Source organism: Salvelinus sp. IW2-2015, linkage group LG15, assembly GCF_002910315.2.
Source record: "Salvelinus sp. IW2-2015 linkage group LG15, ASM291031v2, whole genome shotgun sequence".
NCBI classification, from domain to species: Eukaryota; Metazoa; Chordata; class Actinopteri; order Salmoniformes; family Salmonidae; genus Salvelinus; species Salvelinus sp. IW2-2015.
In genome coordinates, this window is record NC_036855.1 from 51,764,586 (window position 1) to 51,784,437 (window position 19,852).

At 39.7% G+C, this 19,852-nt stretch overlaps 1 protein-coding gene across 2 annotated transcripts in view; it reads right to left on the reverse strand.

Moving 5' to 3' along the window:
* LOC111974652 (anoctamin-1-like) overlaps nucleotides 1-19,852 on the reverse strand; it is a 57,631-nt gene that overhangs the window by 32,164 nt on the left and 5,615 nt on the right. For both annotated transcript variants that reach the window (XM_070447265.1, XM_024002554.2), the window contains exons 3-9: nucleotides 15,100-15,444; nucleotides 4,062-4,160; nucleotides 3,416-3,567; nucleotides 967-1,021; nucleotides 572-623; nucleotides 334-389; nucleotides 206-247 (exon numbers count right to left, since the gene is read on the reverse strand). In XM_070447265.1, coding sequence (XP_070303366.1) covers nucleotides 206-247; nucleotides 334-389; nucleotides 572-623; nucleotides 967-1,021; nucleotides 3,416-3,567; nucleotides 4,062-4,160; nucleotides 15,100-15,444 — 801 coding nt within the window. The remainder of the gene's footprint in view (nucleotides 1-205; nucleotides 248-333; nucleotides 390-571; nucleotides 624-966; nucleotides 1,022-3,415; nucleotides 3,568-4,061; nucleotides 4,161-15,099; nucleotides 15,445-19,852) is intronic.

Consider the following 19,852-nt stretch of genomic DNA (forward strand, 5'->3'; position numbering starts at 1 on the left):
TAATTATTATCTAAGCCAAAGGGGGCTTTTCCTCTCCAACGTTGCTGACGGCTTGTGTTTAGAAAGCGTTTGAATTCTGTGCTTTAACCTTTTCAATATGCTCTGACGCTGGTTTATGATAATCGCTAACAGTGACACAAATAATGGATGTGTTTGTAGTTTCATTGATTGCTTATTGACATGGCCGATGATTTGCTCGTCTCACCTTTCTGTCATTGGCCTCCGCCCCCTTGCCGTCAACATCCCCCTGCAAGACAAGTAATGACAGAATTATATCTGGTCACAGAGTGCTTGGCTTCGCATGGGTATTGATATGTGTGGTAATATACTCACATCGTGAAGAGGGTACGCAGCAGTGTAAACACCGTTGCCAAGGAGACTGGTGATTCCTGTAAACGTCATTTTCAAGAGATCAAATTTACTATCAAACAGAAGGCACACAATAGCAATAATATTCTACTACAGCATACTACATGTAGTGCTGTCTGGAAAGATAAGACAGATGTCATTTACACCCCTAAAGGATCCAAATTCATTGTAATATCCTTAAGAGATAGGGGACATGGCTTACCCATGGTGTATTTGGCTTTCGTGCATCTTGTACGTTTCAACACTTCATATACCTAAATGGGTAAAAAAAACATGAAAATAAACACAAAAATACTTCTGCAATGTATTAAGATGATCTCAGGTAAGAATCACATCCAAATAGGGCAGAAATCCTGTCTTGTGCCATGAATGTGTTAAGAAATTGACCTCAGCTCCTGGCCATTAATGAACAACTCTAAATGCATTGATGGACAAGTTGTTTTCAAACTTCACAGCAATCTCCACTGCGAGCAACATACGCTAACTGAGAAAGAATCCAATGAAAAGTAAATTACATTAGCAAATCATACATTTACTTGTGGTGCGAAGGGCTTTTAATTGACTTGCCCATCATTCAAGCAGATCTATAGTACTTACTATTGAGGCCCTGGTTTTGCTGTCGAAGAAAGAATCTCTGTCTGAGAGATCAAACCTGTTAATACAGAGGAGCCTTCTGTCAGCGGTTTATTTAAAGAGCCATGTACTCAACCAGGAGAAAGAATGTTAGTTTTGTAGGTACGCGGAGAGCAATGTTTTTTTTTTTTGTGACCAAGATGTCACACACATTGTCATTATTTAGACCAAACATACAATACAGGGTGGCTACAGGTATAATACTGGTTGCAACATGTCTTGGTAGCTAGGGTTAGTCAGCAGCCTGGCCTACACAGTGTTCATTGAGAGACAGGAGCTCAAAATAGCCTGTAACCTCTATGCCCACTCTCTTGAATAAAACCTAGCTTGTTTACTAGCCTCACTCAAAACACATTCAAATATTGTGCTTTTTACAATACATAATATTCTAACATCCAAACGCAGATGAACTATTCCCGGAACATCAGAGGATAAGTCTCGGATTAAAAATAATATTGAATCGCAGTGTGGATCTCTTCCAAACAACAGCTTGGTTCAGATTTTGTTTCTGTTGATTTTGTATCCGTTGGTTTTGTGCCTGGTGATTTTGTGCCGGTTGATTGCACCTCTACATTATTACTGTCAAGGCACAGTGGGGCCATTAGCCATGTCAAAAATGACAAAGAGCTCAAGACTGGTGAAGACTGCGGGTAGAAGAACAATTTAAATTCCATTTACTTCAGCTCAGCCAGATCACATTATGGGGAAATGCACCTACTGAGATTAATAATTACAGGTAGCAACCAGTATCATTCATACATAATCACATCTTCTACACATTAAGCATCCAGCTCACTAATTAAAATCTTTTAACATTAAAACCACTGGGCCTTGTGGGACTCCCCTTCAAGCTAATGAGCAGTCATTTTTATTGCAACACTAACAGTGTAATTAATATGTCATACATGCGATCGCAAAAGTTATAATTTGATTGTGTTTATGAAGGTCTAACGTAACAGAATACTCTTTATTTTATTTCAAATAACTATTGCATTTTCATTAGATTCTGTTACTGTAGGCTATACAGTATGTAAAGAAAATTATTAAATAAAAACACAAAAATGTAAGTGTTCCCTCAATTTTATTAGTGGAGTGCCTTTGTTACAGCTATGAAACAGAAAGCATACAGTATGTCCATTGAACACGCTAACAGCTTATTTTTTTAATAAATGAGCCCCCCCCAAAAAAATATAATAATAGCCCAACCACCAAGGCGCGCAGTCAGCAAGACACGCAGTCTAATGACGAAAACATCAGTAGCCTAAACATCATTATAAGCCCAATTGTGCTTAATAAATAGTGAAAATCAGCACATAAGCAATAATGGCATTATAAGAAGTGTCGATATGACAGCAGTGAAAAATAGTCCGTTATTTATACGTTGGATACCATGGCAAATGTGTTTGTTACTTCGTTATCAAAATCTGAAGCGATCCCGTGACATGTTTTATCCAAATAAAAGTATCCCATACAAGTCTGACCAGAAGCTCTCCATATACACACTCTTTCCACCGAATGCTTCATGGACATACAGGATTAAAATGAACGCTTTCAGCTCAACCGACAGATCCCAGGCAGTGTCTCCTTACCCCGTAATGACATTTTGAGTTGATAATCGCCATGTAGCAAATGTCATCGGCTTGTTCTATCTAAATGGTGCCATTCTTTCCGCTCTCCTGTCTCACTGGCGGGGGGACCTACACAGTGCCCACCATTCTGGCTTTTTTTGCTCTTAACTCTAGAAGGTGTAGGTTATTCATGCMGAGGCTTAGAATCAGAAGAATAATCAGAGATGTCATGTTTAATTTCTTCCCYCCATCTGAGTTGTTTTCAATCGGAACTCGTAGCATCGCTAACGCAACATGTGCATCCGTTCATCTTGGTCGTCTTGCCATTGTAAATTACGCACGCTCTCACTGTGTACTCCCCCCCCAATTATATATATTTTTTAAAATGGCATGTCCTCATAAAACTGGTTGTAACTCCAGTTCTGTTTGTCCTATTGAGATTCTAACAACGGCAGTGTGTTATATGTACTTATTTAGGAAAAGTCAAGGACTGAGGCGGCAAAACTTAAAAAAGGGCAGAGTAATAATTGTTTTAAACTCATGAGCAGTCAAAATGACTGCTTTAGCGGTTATAGTGTTAATAAGCCACAACCAGTACTGTAATAATTTCAATAGCTATACTCTTGCATTGTACCCATGTCTTGAATTGCAAATACATTTCTTTCCTATTGCATTACAAACATTTCAGGCCACTTTGAATTTCTCACATGCAGAGTACTGGAAGTAGACCCATTAACCTTTGAGCTCTGCATCATTGATCACTTGTCAGAACGTGCTTAATGTTCAATGATGAGCCTACACCTCTGAACCCATGCCACAGGTCTCAGTGCTACTACTATACTCACAGGTGCTGCTTTTCCCGGGAGAACGGGTGGGAAAGATGCTTCACATTTTGGGGTCTATTTGGCTCCACTTTAGGATGAAGTGGCGCAGTCACTTTGTGGATGAACAGATTGATCCTCTCCACCACATTACCTCCCTGTTTGACTTCGTACACCTGAAGGGAAAGGGAAAACAGGAAGAAGACATGTTTAGAAATGAGTGCATGAAAGGTTATCAGTTACATTATTCTTATTTAAAAAAAAAACATTTTTTGTCAATTAGCAGACGCTCTTATCCAGAGCGACTTACATTTAGTGCATTCATCTTATGATAGCTAGGTGAGACAACAACCCATCACAATCGTATCAAGGACATGTTCCCTCAACAATGTGTTTATCAGCAACGTCAGTGCTAGTAGAAAAAGTCCCTTTTTTACTTTTTTTGGGGTGGGGAGGGTGGCATCGTGACACTGTGAGAGTTATTTAAGATACTCTTCAAAAAGAGTTGTAGATGTTTTCGGAAGTTTTGCAGGGACTTCGCTGTCCTGACTTTAAGGGGAAGCTTGTTCCACCATTGGGGTGCTAAGAGAGAGAAGAGCTTCGACTGGGCTGAGCGGGTGTTGCCCCCCCATAGAAACTGACCAGTGATCCATCTAAAGGTAGGCCATACCTTTTTGGTGGGCATCTTGAGCTTCATGAATTCTGCCTCCCGACAGAGCACATCCCAGGGAGCATGGATCTTCAGGAAGCCAATTCCTGGGATTTTGTTCTGGAAAACAGAGAATGTGATGTTGAATAAAATAATAACAATAATAAATCAGGCAAAAGGTTTTCATGGATATTTTATGTGTGTTGAAAATAAGTTTCCCGTTTTATCTGCGTGATATATGCATACCTAGAATAAAGCTACCGTCACATCTCTAAGGACTACAGTAAGTTTTTCCAAGGTAAAGCACAGAAATGCAACTTCAGCATTGCAACTGAAAAGAAATCGCAATGCTACAGTAGCAAGGATTGTTGTTGGTTAGTGTCAGCCAAAGGCTGTATCCACTTGAATAGAAAACAATGTCTGATAGTCGAATATATACCGGACAAAAGTTCTCTCTCCACAATCTCCTCTATAAAAAAACAACAATGGTTATGTAAGTCCCTCTCATATGCTCCTGACCTACTTCCTCATACCTCCCAGCCCACTTCAGGGTCCTGGCCCTGTCTGTTGAGAACACCGTGGCAGACTACACTTTCCACAGCAATATCAAGCAGAAAAGATCCTGCCAATTCTATTTTGGTGCTCTGGTTCGATTATCCACAAACAACCCTCATTCATGGACAAAGTCAGTTAATAAAAGAAAACAAGGAGGGTTGAAWAAACTATGTTCAGACTTACTCAACAAAGCATAAGGATGTTGTCAACAAGTATGAAATCATTTTGAATTTGCCTTAATATCACTCAAAACAAAACTTCTCCCTTGTGAGCAACACTCACTAAATGGTAAGAGACCTCTTCATGCATGCAATGGGAAASCAACTCCCACAGAACCACATGCCTCCTACCATTTTTCGGCGAAATGTCGCGTAACAGACATTACGAAACACATATCAACGATAAAAGATAGAACAGTAAACACATGTCAAATCTTTTCTTAAGTGGTTTCAGTAGAGGTCTGCAAAATGGAGTGGTAGGATGGAGTCTCCAAAATGGAGTGGTAAGGCCTAGGAACTAGGCCTTACCATTACTCTTTCATACGGGGCAGTTTCCCATGGATTTTAAAAAACAAATATGTTTTACGCTGTAAAGGTAATTCAATCTGAATGGGACACACAATGTATCTTGTGTCTTGATCAATGCAATGATTTATGCTGAATGAGTAATGATTAATAGCCACAATAGCCACTCTCTAGGGTGTACAGTATGTAATTACCTATGACAATAGGCTTCTTTTTGCTTGTAAGGCTGAAAATAATTACTCCCATTTTAGATAAAATCTATTGCACATTATGGTGGCAAAATTGCAAGATTATGTTATAATACTTTTATTGCATCAAATGGTTGTTTWATTCAACAGAATAGAGTATTCTTAACTATTGTGTGTGTGTTCTACTGAGGATGGGCCTCTGGGAGATAACACTGACAGGAGATTTACCATGTCTTTTGGGTGATAAAACCTAAAGAGCATTCCAGAGCATGAGTTAATGTTTCTGTTCTATACCGTACCAGGGAGAGATGGCTCCAGTTTGGAGTCGGAGGGCCAGACACTGTTTAATACAATGAAAACTGTTGACACAGCAGATACTGTCTGCCATGTATTATAGGTATCTTTCATACAAATCTTAACCTTGTGACCCATTCTATATATCTGTTGTTCGTCATGTAGGTTGAAAGCGGTGTATTTTGCCTATAAAAGACCTTTGTACTTTTGTCTCGGGGCTCTCAATGAATCATCAAAGACGTTGATTCGTCAACCAGCCATCGCTATTGCAAAGCTCTCACTAATAAAGATTCAGTTTAAGTATAACTCTGACTTGTGTAATAAGTTTGTCTCTCCTCATTTGATAGTACAGAAATTAACCACCACATTTGGCGACGAGGATGGGATGTGAATCTTCACTTGGTGACCGCTCCTAACGACATGGGTAAATCGTGCACGAGGGATCCCTCAAATGTGGGATCTCAGGGAGACCACACTTCGGGAACGAAGCAGATGGACCCACCTTTGATCTGATACCACATCTCGAACATTATAAAAAWAAAAAAAATTAAACATTTTAAAAAGAGGTGAGCGAACAGCACACGAAGTTGAGTTTTTAAGAAAAGCTTCTGTTACGTAGGCCCTGAGTGTGTATTCCTGTGTGAGGGGGGCACCTTGCAGGCGTAAACAGGGCCGAGTCAGTGGAAGATGATCTGAGAGTTAGTCGACTCAAAGACACCTATTATTGGTCGGTTGCGGGCGACCTAGAGCCGTCCTGACACTGAATTGATCACAGTGGGGATTAGTGCGGTCTGTAGGGGTGAGGGGCCAGGGTGACTGTGGGTTCTGTGTGAAGCACGGTACCTGGTGAAACCCTATTGGAAGAAGAACCTCATTCTGAAAAGTGTCTGTTGACTGTCTAACTGACCCTCAGAAGTGGTGAATTCCAATTATTTTAAATGTGCTAGCCAGGTATTCCCTGGGTTTGGTAATTTAGCGTTGAATATATAGAATCTGTGTGAACTAGTTTTGGCCATTTAATGTTAAACCATACAGAATCTGTGTGAACTAGTTCAGACCATTTGTGATATAGTATAAGATAGTAAGGTGAACCTGTACTTGTTTTAAACCTGTAATTGTTTTAAACCTGTACCCCATTTTAGAAGTATTGAAATATGTAAATGTATGAGTTGCATTATCCTAGGAACTAATCATGAGATAGAAAATATTCCTGCAGGTTAAAATATTGTTGAAAAACAACTAATTGATTAGGTATGTTTGAGAAAAGCATTGTGTGAATGTGATATGAGAGTTGTGTGAATATGGAAATTAGTCTTAATCTGACGTTTGGCTAGTAACATATAGAAATATGCTTAATCAGATTATTGAAATTTGGATAATAAGCTTTGATATAACGTTATCTTGGGGTTCTGTTCCTTCACTGCCCATAATAGAATTTCACGGGGTGGTATTGAGAGCGGGATGATATTTTAGACAGCAGAGGAAGGTCTATAGTTCCTGAGAGGCTTGATTTTGCCGTGGTCTCTGGGAGGTTAGAGAACCGTTGAGGGTCCCATGGTCATTATCCGGGAAACAAAAGTAGACTTTTTTGGTTCTGCTTCGTAGCTGTGGAGAGTCCTTGAAAAAGCAAATGGAATGGTTGTCGTGAGTACCTAAGAATTTCTTACGTTTTATATGGATTCTGTGAATATATGAAAATATGATAAATTGTATGTGTGTATAATCGATTACTAGAGATTTGATAAAGTAATACTGGGAATAGAATTAGATACAATTTAAACCACCCATTTGTAGACGTACGTAGGTTTTGAGTTGGTATCTTTAATGGATAATTTGATAAAGATGAGGTTTAAGCATTATTAAACTGTGTACAAAGTCTGGGCAATTGTCTAAAAACTGATTGGAGTGTGTTACGCTTGTCGTTTGAATGAGGAGACCAAGGTGCAGCGTGGTATGCGAACATCTTACTTTTATTAAAATGAACACCGAAAAACAACCAAATACAAAACGAACGTAAAGTTCTGCAGGCTACACAGCAACTAACAAAATTGAGATCCCACAAACTAAAGGTGGAAAAAAGGCTGCCTAAGTATGATCCCCAATCAGAGACAACGATAGACAGCTGCCTCTGATTAGGAACCATACCCAGCCAACAAAGAAATAGAAAAACTAGAATGCCCACCCAAATCACACCCTGACCTAACCAAATAGAGAAATAAAAAGGCTCTCTACGGTCAGGGCGTGACAGAGTGTGTCCACTTTTGATTAACTTACCCTAATGATGTAAGTAATAAACGCTTATTGGATTTTCTCCATCTGGGTACTACATTTGAAATAAAACTGCCCTTAAGGCCTGAAAATGTGTTTTATTTCTTTCTTCCCAGTATGAGAGGATATATTGAATAAACCTTTTTCCATAAAGTTAGAGTGATTTAAGATGGAATCTCGACGTAATTTATAACGTCGTACAATGCCTAGGGTATCCATCAAACTAATTATCACTGCGTGATTAATGTGATGTAGTAAAGTAATTGAAATACGTTGCATGAGAAAACAATCTAGTTTTATTAAAAAGCGCAAGATCTGGGGCCTCCCGGGTGGCGTGCTAGCTGTGCCACCAGAGACTCTGGGTTCGAGCCCAGGCTCTGTCGCAGCCGGCCGCGACCGGGAGGTCCATGGGGCGGCGCACAATTGGCCTAGCATCGTCCAGGTTAGGGAGGGTTTGGCCGGCAGGGATATCCTTGTCTCATCGCGCACTAGCGACTCCTGTGGCGGGCCGGGCGCAGTGCACGCTGATCAGGTCGCTAGGTGTACAGTGTTTCCTCCGACACATTGGTGCGGCTGGCTTCCGGGTTGGATGCGCACTGTGTTAAAGAAGCAGTGCGGCTTGGTTGAGTCGTGTTTCGGAGGACGCATGGCTCTCGACCTTCGCCTCTCCCGAGTCCGTGCGGGAGTTGTAGCGATGAGACAAGACAGTAACTACTAACAATTGGATACCACGAAATTAGGGAGAAAAAGGGGGTAAATAAAAAATAAAAATAATAAATAAAAAGCGCAAGATCTGTTTCCTAGTCAATGAATGTCGATTTAACTCTGACTGCTAATCTATTCATTTGGCATGTGAGAATCATCGCCGGAGAAAAGCTTGGACCTTTAATTAAGGCTATTTTCTGGGAATTGTGTCGTTAGTGTGTGCCTGATTTTACGACTACAGACAATCATAAATTGGGTTATTTGCGGGGTTTCAATAGCATCGTCATTTCAATAGCATTGGGTAGTATATGGTATTGACTCAAATCTGGGTTTCTGATTGTAATTCAACTATTGGTATGTTTTGCCTGGAACGATACGATCGCTAGTGTTTGTTTAAGATATAAACTGAACGTTTTAACAGCTTGCTTAGTTCAAATTGAAAGACTAACTCATTCAACATAAATAGCGATGTTGCCTAAATGGTCTGCTGAAATAACATATTGAGAATGGAGTCGTATTTAAATAACTGAATCAAAGAAGAGACAGTTACCTAAATCTAATTAATTCTGATAATAGCAGATAGGTAATTGCGATAGAGTTGTGCCCACCAAAATGTGTTTTTTATTCTTATGGATTGACTGATGTATTTTATAAATTTGCCGCATTACATGTTATTTTTAAAGTCTTGGACATTTCATAAGTGTGAAGCCGAAAAAGAAGAAAACGTTGTAAAGTTTGTTTTTAATCTTACGATAGAGGTAAGGCAGAACGTTGTTTGAGTAGGGATTATATAAATTTTTCCTACTGGTAAGAATAGTAGAGTTGGTTGTGCTCGCTGGGCTATATTGGGCTGTAAGGGATTCAGGTCTGAATAGTTGAATCGGAAACGTTTTGTGACAGTTTCTGATTATTGTTGCTTGGTTTTATAGTTTAGGTAACACCAGTGAATTTGAGCAGGAAGTTAATGTGTTCTAACATTATAATCTGTTTCTATTACGTGGAACAATGTCAGCTCATTAAAGTGGATTGCAGTTTGAGTTTGATTTGATTTTTACAGGGACAGTGCACATTAATCACAGTTGTGTGTATCTAATGGCAGGGTATTCCAGACATGGGAAGCTCTCACAGAGTAAGCAGATTGACTAAAGGTGCTTTTCCTTAAGGGAACTATACAGTCACCTCTCATGGCGGACCTTGTGGATCTGCTGCCATAAGGTTTGGGGTTTCTGTTTAACAACAGTACTGAGGGGAGGGGGAGCCTGGCCATTTAGAATATTGAATACAAGACATGCACAAGACAGCATACTGCACAAGATTTTTCCAACTCAAGAGCTCATGCTTTCTGAGAATGTAACAGTGATGATAGCTATTGGGCTTCCTATCAAGCACTTTGAGAGCCTGTCTGCAGACAGACTGCATGGGTTTTAATGTTGTTAAGCAAGCTTGGGACCAACTAGTCAAGTAGTATGTTAGGTTGGGGAGTATCATAGATTTGAAGTACAGTTTTGTTACCTCTGTAGTCAAACAATTTCATACGAAATTAGCTCAGTTGAATTTGGTTATTTGAGTTACCTTCTTCATTTGATTTTTAAAAGAGAGGTTGGAATCAAGTATGATGCCAAGGTACTTAAAATCGGATACCACCTGGAGCTTTTCCCCTGACACATAAACATCTGGCTCAGTGGCATCAGTTGTCCTCTTTGTGAGGAACATGCAGACTGTTTTTTTTTTTACATTTAGATGCAAATATGAGTCCCTGAGCAACTTTGTCACCTGGACCATTACAGTAGGGGGTTCTTGTTTAACTTGTTTGTTATTTGCATGCATATATCACTGTATCATCTGCATACATTGGAACTTCTGACCCAGTACAGACAGAAGGTAGATCATTAATGTACAAGCTGAACAGTATTGACCTTTGGGGCATGCCAACATTGTGGCTAAGAGTGGGAAAAAGTTAGTTTTGACTATTACACTGATGAGACAGCAGCAACTTTTTAAAGGTTTCAGATTTGTTAAACAACATGTTTGTTTTTACTAAATTTATGTAACAGGTTGAAATGTATAGATGACTGAAAGGGGTTATTTATTGTATATTGTTTATTTTAGGTGTCAAGTTCACTTAATGAAACACTGTATTATCTGATGTGTTTTGAGTAGGATTCCTCCTTCTGGGACTGATGGACGTCACCAAAAGTACATATGTTAAAGGAGACATAGGAGAACACGTCTCAAACAACATTTTATTAAATGCCTGGGATTAAATATCACTGACTATTTGTTGGTGTTTAAAATACTATGTTTGATTTGTGTGTTCTATTTCCTTTGGGTTTAGTAAGTTTTCCATTTGTCTTAGTGCCAAGGTATCTTAAAGGGGCACGCACACACATGGAATTTTCAGAAGTTTATATTTCCAGAGTTTTACATTACATTTAAGTCATTTAGCAGACGCTCTTATCCAGAGCGACTTAATTAAACATGTGAATTCTTTTGATAAAGGAATGTACTGGAAACCTGAGATACAACATGTATGAAATGTTTGACTGTTTTTCATTAATTTGTCTAAAATAGTAAGAAGCACTTCTTTGAAGGGTTTATATGACCTCTGACCTCTGTCATGACTTTCCATTGTGGTTTGATCACCCTCATTGGAAAGCCATTTGGATAATGAATTTAAGGTCATTTGTAATACTGATTTCAAGGTCATTTGTAATATTGTTAATTATGATGAAGTTTATAGTTCTTAGCCATATTTGTGATTTGGATGAATGTGAAGAAGGAGAGGGCATTGCCTTTGACTAAGGGTAGGCTGCCTTAAGTKTATTTTCCTATGACCATATGGGTACAATAATTTTTCTTTATGGAGTTCTTAAGAGTAGTGATTTTAATTTGATTTTGCTATTTGAAATTTTGTTTTATTTTTTGACCAGTAGTAGTGTTGTTTTTTTATACACATTACTCACATGGAGAGTTATGTGTCAAAAATGGGGGAGGGTACAGTCCTTTGAGGTTTTGGATTGAAGTTTACACACCTTGAGTGATGTGTAGGAGTGTATGGAGTTACATGTGAAGGAGTTTATTGTTTTGTTGTTTGTTCTGTTCTATTCCTGATGGGTTATAGGTCACACTTCCTAATCATGTGGCTCTGTGATGAAGTTGACAGTGGGATGGGGAGTATAAGCCAATTTGAAAGAATAGTCTCAACAGAATGTGTTATTCTCTTTGACATATGTTTAGACATTGTATTAAGAATAATTGATAAAAGTAATAATTTATCATATAGTTAATGAACTGAACTAAACTGTTGTTCTGATCTATCCTTTCGAGGTTATCATGAAAAGTGACATCAGCCAGTATCTTAATGCATGGAAGAGATAATTGGACCGAACAGTGTGTGTACCTCAAACCCCCTTCTAACTGACTGAAGAAGAGTGACAAAGGCGTTCAATATGTGACAAAGTCGTTCAATATGGCCCTGTCCGCAACACTTCTACCGAGAGAAATGAGTCCGAGCCAGCAACCGGTGTACAGCATCCAATCTAAGCTATCAACTGCTCTTCTCTCATGTTTTTCTCAGGAGTGTGAGATGAGTCCACGTGGAGTGAGCATGGGGTGAAATCTGTTCTAAACTTATCTTATGTTGCTGGTATACTGGTCGACGAATGGACAAGACATAATGGGTGGTAAAGGTGATGGCGGCTCAGGTGAGACATTATCATGGCCATCCACTTTGAACTGTAGAGCTATCTGAAGAAGATGAAAAGGACGCCAAAAGAATCAGTGCCMGYAGGGGGGGGGGGGGGMCAACTGTGCCCAAAATTGTTTTAGACTTTTGGGGTATCAGGTTGATTGTAGAGGTCTACACAACTCATAAAATTATTGTAATTTAGATTAAGAATGCATTGAGATACTGATCTGTATTATAAAGTTAATAGTAGAATTATGGGACAATTATACTGGATGTTAATATAAATGTACATTCTGCCAATGTTGATGTGTGTTAAATTGTTTTTTTTTTACTTTGAGTGATAGGACCAATTTGAATCCCTGAGCAATGTCATTCTAAATTTTGGTCGGATAATTATTTGGGTTTTTAATTATGATTTGGAAACTGAATGATTTTTAAAATTCAAGGATTGATTTGAGTTTAGTATGTTATTAATATCTATATGAGTGAAGCTGTAACGGCAGTCTAACTCTTCCTCCTCCTCAGACGAGGAGAGGCGAGAAGGATCGGAGGACCAATGTACAGCGTGGTAAGTTTCCATAATTTAATGACATGAAAACTAGACAAGAATACAAAACAACAAACGTACTAACCGTCATAGTCCCGTGTGGCACAAACACTGACACAGGAGACAACCACCCACAAATCCCCAACACAAAACAAGCCACCTATATATGATTCTCAATCAGGGACAACGATTGACAGCTGCCTCTGATTGAGAACCATATTAGGCTGAACACAGAAACAGACAAACTAGACACACAACATAGAATGCCCATCCAGCTCACGTCCTGACCAACACTAAAACAAGCACAACACATAAGAACTCTGGTCAGGACGTTACAGAAGCCATTAATGTATTAGGGATTGATTGTTTTGATTGTTGTTATGAACTAAGGATGTTGACACTATTCTCAGCATGCCATGGTGAATGGAGAGGGTGAACTCTGATCCGGAGAGTGAAACTGATCCTAATCTATTTGATCTATAGGCATGGCCTTATAAATAGTGGAATCATCATGCTTGTCTTGGGTCATGTTCATTAGGCACCAATGGAATACATTTTACTTTAACTAGGAGTTCCTACCTGGATTTGTCCAACAAGATATGCAAATGATAGTTTCTGGGATGGAAAAAGTTATTTCCACCATGCTGATCCATTGGAGTGTGATGGATAAACTAAAGCTTATTTTATTAAACTCCATTGTTGCATGCACTGCATTATGCATTAAATATGTGATTTTCACTGTCTATGAAGATATAGCTTTGAATCTCATAAACTGTATGCATTTTTCTTCATGGGTTCGTGCAGGTGACTGTGCATCCTAACCTTCCCAGACAAATTGCTAGAGTGCTTAGAAAATGTGTTGGAGGTTGAAATGGGAGAAAGTGCGGAGTTTCTTGGAAGGAGGCTGAGCCAGTGCTGTGGCAGCTGGTCATGTGCAGGAACCCATGCAATGAGTTATTGTTTTTATGCTTCTTGGTTTTTGTAGAATATATGCATTTTCTACACGTGAATGAATGTTCTTAAATCTTGTAATTTTCTTTTAAGTTGAGAGGATTCTCAAAATGGGGGATTATGGTGGCAAAATTGCAAGATTATGTTATAATACTTTTATTCGATGAAATGGTTGTTTTATTCAACAGAATATAGTATTGTCATAGCTGAATCAGAATTAGTTAGGTAACATAGATAAATAAGATGTTTTATTTACTTTATACTTGTCATTAGAATGTCTTCTTTTGGACTATACTGTTGGCAGTTGCATTTTCCTTTCTCCTCTAGGGAAAAGTCACTTGGGGCCCAGAGAGGGGAGAGGTCAGGCTTGTCTTTTACATGTCTGGTAATATGCAGAATATCAGAAAGGGAGAAGTCAGGTTTGAACATTGTCTTCATAATGAATATATCTGTGAAACCATGTGAAGGGCTCCACTATGTCTGTACTCCAGTCATTCCCTCATTTTTCCCATTGGGGGGAGGAGTATGGCAGTGTCTGGAACCATTGTATGTCCCCTCTGATGTTGAAACTTATCTTTCATAGTATATGACCTAGAGGCTCACTCCCCTCAGAGAGCTTGTCCAGGGGTGGGTTGTATTTGAGATGGGAGTATCTAGAATTGACAATTGATATACGCCATTGGATAAGGTAATGTTTTTGCGAATCATCAGAGACGGTGATTCGTCGACCAGCCATCACTATTGCAAAGCTCTCACTAATAAAGATTCAGTTTAAGTATAACTCTGACTTGTGTGATAAGTTTGTCTCTCCTCGTTTGATAGTACAGAAATTAACCGCCACAACACGCTGTCCTTTCTTATCAGATGTATATTTGGTGAAAGCTGTTCATTTGATAAAGATCAATAACGTGACGAATGCAGGTCTATTGTAGATTTGAGAATTGATCACAGTAAACCCTCAACGCTTTGTTCCAGTATGAAAAAGATACATGATACAATCGCTACATGAAAAATATATGGACAAATGTCAACCAGTAAGGAGGAATGGAGAATTAAGTCATGTTCAGTAGAACAACCTGACCTCAAAGACAACATCTGAACATTGATTGCCAAGATGTGAAAGAATGCAGCTACAAGCAAGCATTTAGGCTAAATGCACCACCACACCAGGGCTTGAATATTACCCCAGAGTCTACTACAGAATAGTTTGATCAACATTTTTGTATCAGTTAGGTTAAGGAGTCTAATTACTAGGTTATTCCAAAAAGAACTCTTGAGATGTTCCACTGAGGTCTTCCAAGCTGTGGGGGAAACACACAGTCCAAGGCCACTAACTCACCCCCTCATCCTTCTCAAGCTCCAGTCCCATCTCTCGAAGGTTATCCTCAAACTCAGTCTGGCGGAAGCGCTTGTCATCCTCATGGTAGTCAAGGCGATGCTTGTGGGCAGCAATCTCAGGGTCTTCTTTGGATGGTGGCGTGTCCCCACTTCGCATCATGCTCAGACTGCGGCGCAGGCTCCTGAGGATGCGGTAATCTGCAAACCGGGATGTCTTGCGGCGAACACTCTGGGGTTTCTGGACATGATATGTGAGAACATAGTCCACCCGCCGCTGGCCYTCCTGGAATGTAGGCCCCTGATTTGGGCCTGAGGCTGCCTCATCTGACGTGAGGGAGTTCAATGGCTGAGAAGAGAGAGAAAGGGGGATTGTAATTTTAATGGAGACATGTTGGCAGATCATGAGGAGAAGGCATGTGTGTTCTAGCCTGTGAGAGTTTGTTGTATGTACATTTGCTTATCTTTTAAATTGCAAAAGCTTAAGCCTTGTGGATTGTCAAATCCCCTCTCTCCACCGTGATAAATCAGTGCACTCAACCCCATCTCTGCTACTGCCTTCTTCAAGGAGCGGAAATTTAATCGTTCTGTACAGATTAAAATGATGCCCCTCAAAAGATGACAAAATAATCTTTGCACCCTTCAAAACATTACGTTAGACTTTCTCATAATACTACATGTCCTAATCCAACTCATAAGGACATACTGTACCGGAAGACCAGTGACCAAATCAATTAAACGCTATTTTACAGTACGACTCATAGAGGAACATATGGTAACAAAGTGACTCTGGTGTTTGTCTTCGCCTGTGACCTAAAAACATTTTTGCTCCATTATCCTTAAATACATGATTTGTTGTAGTGTGAAATGGGATTTGGCAGCAAATTGAAGTAAGGCTTTAAGTTAAATGGAATATTGTCATTTAAAAAATATATATATACATCACAAATAAACAGAACATCAAACACAAAACATACATGTAAAACTATATCTAAAAATGCAAACAAACAAAAACAAACAGGGCAGATCCGAGTTCCCCTCCCGCCTCGAGCCACCGGCCCAGCGAGGCCCCTATCCCAAAGGGATAATAATTTATAAATGTTGTAGTTCAATTTGTCCTACTTTACAAAATCAAAAAGATGTTTGTTTTACAGATGAGGATTGTGTAAATGACACATGGATTGTAATTAATCTTTCAAAAATGGACTGTACTTGTCCACATTGAACTCACGACCTTGTCAAATTAAATTTACTGCATCTGATAACAGCTGATATGTGAAAAGCTACATGTGTGCCATATAGCATGTTATAAACAAACACCACATCTTTCACTCTGAAATAATCCTACTCTGCGGGGAAGGGTTCAAGAATGCAATCATGTTTACACATTTATATATTAAGCACAAACATGTTCCCCTTGTGCTATATAGATGTATTACTGCAAAATAACTGTTAGGTATAGTGACACACATTGATATATAATAGGGATATAGTTATTTTTACCTTAAAATAACTCATTCAAAATGGATTGTATGCATTAACACAAACTAAATGTGTGTAGATATTGTTTAAGGACTCTAGTTTGAATTGCCTCACATGTCTGTTCTCTCTACTGGTACGGCACAACCAAACACAATATTTGCTCTGCAATTATTTGCTTGAAATTCATCGCTTTGTTGAGAGCAAACAGTTGTCTTCTCATGGAAAACAAACCTAATTGATAACCGAGAGACAAAAGAGCTCTAGTTTTGGGAGAAACATCTCAGTCCAAGCATCCCACTGGACGACAAGCCTCAGCCCTCTCAGAACAGGAAGTCACAGCAAAGGTCACTCCTCACAGGGGAAAATAAGGACGTGGTTACGGCATGTTACAGATAAAGGAACGGAGAACACCAGTACCCTTCCTTCAGCCACCCACCTCCTAGCTCCTGTGCTGTGAGAAAAACCAGCATGCATATCAATCGTGTTATTACTCAGCCACAGGCCCTCTAATCTAGGGAGGCATGCATATCTTCTTCCACATTTGCATATCAACCTTTCCAGGTGTATGGCTACTGAAGCTAAGGCACCTAACTATCATGCCCATTCACTATCAGCTAAGTCCTGTGAGAGAGGGTTGAACATAACATCCATAGGGTCACTATAGGATAGCTGAACAACAATACTGCATCATTTTAATATCATAATGAATACATACACTAATTCTGGAAATAGGTCCTCACAACAAACAACACAAATCCATCAGTGTCTGTTTAAGTAGTCACTTGATACATAACAATACATCCACGTTCCGCACTGATTTAATTGACTCTGTGTTTTCGAACAATGTACTTGACCTTTCTTAACTGCATTAGGTGCGTGTATCAGCTTGCTTAATCATTCCAGTGTGTCTGTGATTAGATAGACCAAGACTGCAATTACTGTCCAAATGACCCTCTGACCCAATGGAAGATCCACAAGTTTGACCTAATGCAGTCTTCACAGTGATGGGGCAGTAGTCCTCATCAACAGAGGAACACCAACTCTGACTTTTTAACCTTCTACAGGCAGTACATGAGGGCGACTTCCTATGAGAATTCATTAATTGCACCATTTCTTTCTTCAAAAGCCAGTTGAACAGTGCTGAAGAGATTATTTTGAACAGCTTTAGGTTATTAACATACAGTAATTATACACAGAATTTCATCTTAGTGTGGTAAAAATTATGAATGAGGATCAAAACAAAGATTCCACCCAGGATTAGATACAGTTGAAGTCGGAAGTTTACATACACTTAGGTTGGAATCATTAAAACTCATTTTTCAACCACTCCGCAAATTTCTTGTTAACAAACTATAGTTTTGGCAAGTCGGTTAGGACATCTACTTTGCGCATGACACAAGTAATTTTTCCAACAATTGTTTACAGGCAGATTATTTCCCTTATAATTCACTGTATCACAATTCCAGTGGGTCAGAAGTTTACGTACACTAAGTTGACTGTGCCTTTAAACAGCTTGGAAAATTCCCGAAAATTATGTCACGGCTTTAGAAGCTTCTGATAGGCTAATTGACATAATTTGAGTCAATTGGAGGTGTACCTGTGGATGTATTTCAAGGCCTACCTTCAACCTCAGTGCCTCTTTGCTTGACATCATGGGAAAAATCAAAAGAAATCAGCCAAGATATCAGAAAAAAAACTATAGACCTCCACAAGTCTGGTTCATCCTTGGGAGCAATTTGCAAATGCCTGAAGGTACCACGTTCATCTGTACAAACAATAGTACGCAAGTATAAACACCATGGAACCACGCAGCCGTCATACCACTCAGGAAGGAGATGCGTTCTGTCTCCTAGAGATGAATGTACTTTGGTGCGAAAAGTGCAAATCAATCCCAGAACAACAGCAAAGGACCTTGTGAAGATCCTTGAGGAAACAGGTACAAAATATCTATATCCACAGTAAAACGAGTCCAATATCTGTCACAACTTCCGCCGAAGTCGGTCCCTCTCCTTGTTCGGGCGGCGTTCGGCGGTCGACGTCACAGGCTTTCTAGCCATCGCCGATCCACTTTTCATTTTCCATTTCTTTTGTCTTTGTCTTACACACCTGGTTTCAACCCTCCAATTACCTGTTCATTATTTTACCCTCTGTTCCCCCATGMTTGTTTGTGAGTGATTGTTTCTATGTAGGTAGGTCCGTTATTGTGGGCTCTGTTTTTGTATTGCATTCATTATATGTTGAGTAAATACGTTTATTTACTCTTATCTGCTGTCCTGCGTCTGACTCCTATACACCAGCTACACATAGACCTCCTGACAATATCGACATAACCTGAAAGGCCGCTCAGCAAAGAAGAAGCCACTGCTCCAAAACCGCCATTAAAAAGTCAGACTACGGTTTGCAACTGCACATGGGGACAAAGATCGTACTTTTTGGAGAAATGTCCTCAGGTCTGATGAAACAAAAATAGAACTGTTTGGCCATAATGACCATCGTTATGTTTGGAGGAAAATGGGGGAGGCTTGCAAGCCAAAGAACACCATCCCAACCTTAAAGCATGGGGGTGGCTGCATCATGTTTGTAACGACTCCCACCGAAGGTGGCTCCCCTTCCTATTCGGGTGGCGCTCGGCMGTCGTCGTCACCGGCCTACTAGCTGCTACTGACTTTTCCTCCCCCTCCCTTTTTGTTGAGTAGTGACACCTGTTTGTGGTTAGGGTGATTTGTGGGGCTTTATTACCCAGCAGCCCGGCCTGCTGGGTGTGCGGGATTGTTGTGTGTACAGTCTGTACATTCTTGTGTGTCAGGGTACGTGTACGTTGGTTTGTGATTGTCGTGTTTCTCACTTTGTTTGTGGTGAAGCATTTGTTTTAGAGTAGCGTCGTGTTTTCACCCGTGTGGGGAATTAAATTTGGAACGCTACTCTGAACTCTCTGTCTCCTGCGTTTGACTACACCCCGGGCATTACAATGTTGTGGGGGTGCTTTGCTGCAGGAGGGACTGGTGCACTTTACAAAATAGAAGAAATCATGAGGAAGGAAAATTATGTGGACGGAAGATTATGTGGACATATTATTGCAACATCTCAAGACATCAGTCAGGAAGTTAAAGCTTGGTCGCAAATGGGTCTTCCATATGGACAATGACCACAAGCATACTTCCAAAGTTGTGGCAAAATGGCTTAAGGACAACAAAGTCAAGGTATTGGAGTGGCAATCATAAAGCCCTGACCTCAATCCCATAGAAAATCTGTGGGCAGAACTAAAAAAGTGTGTG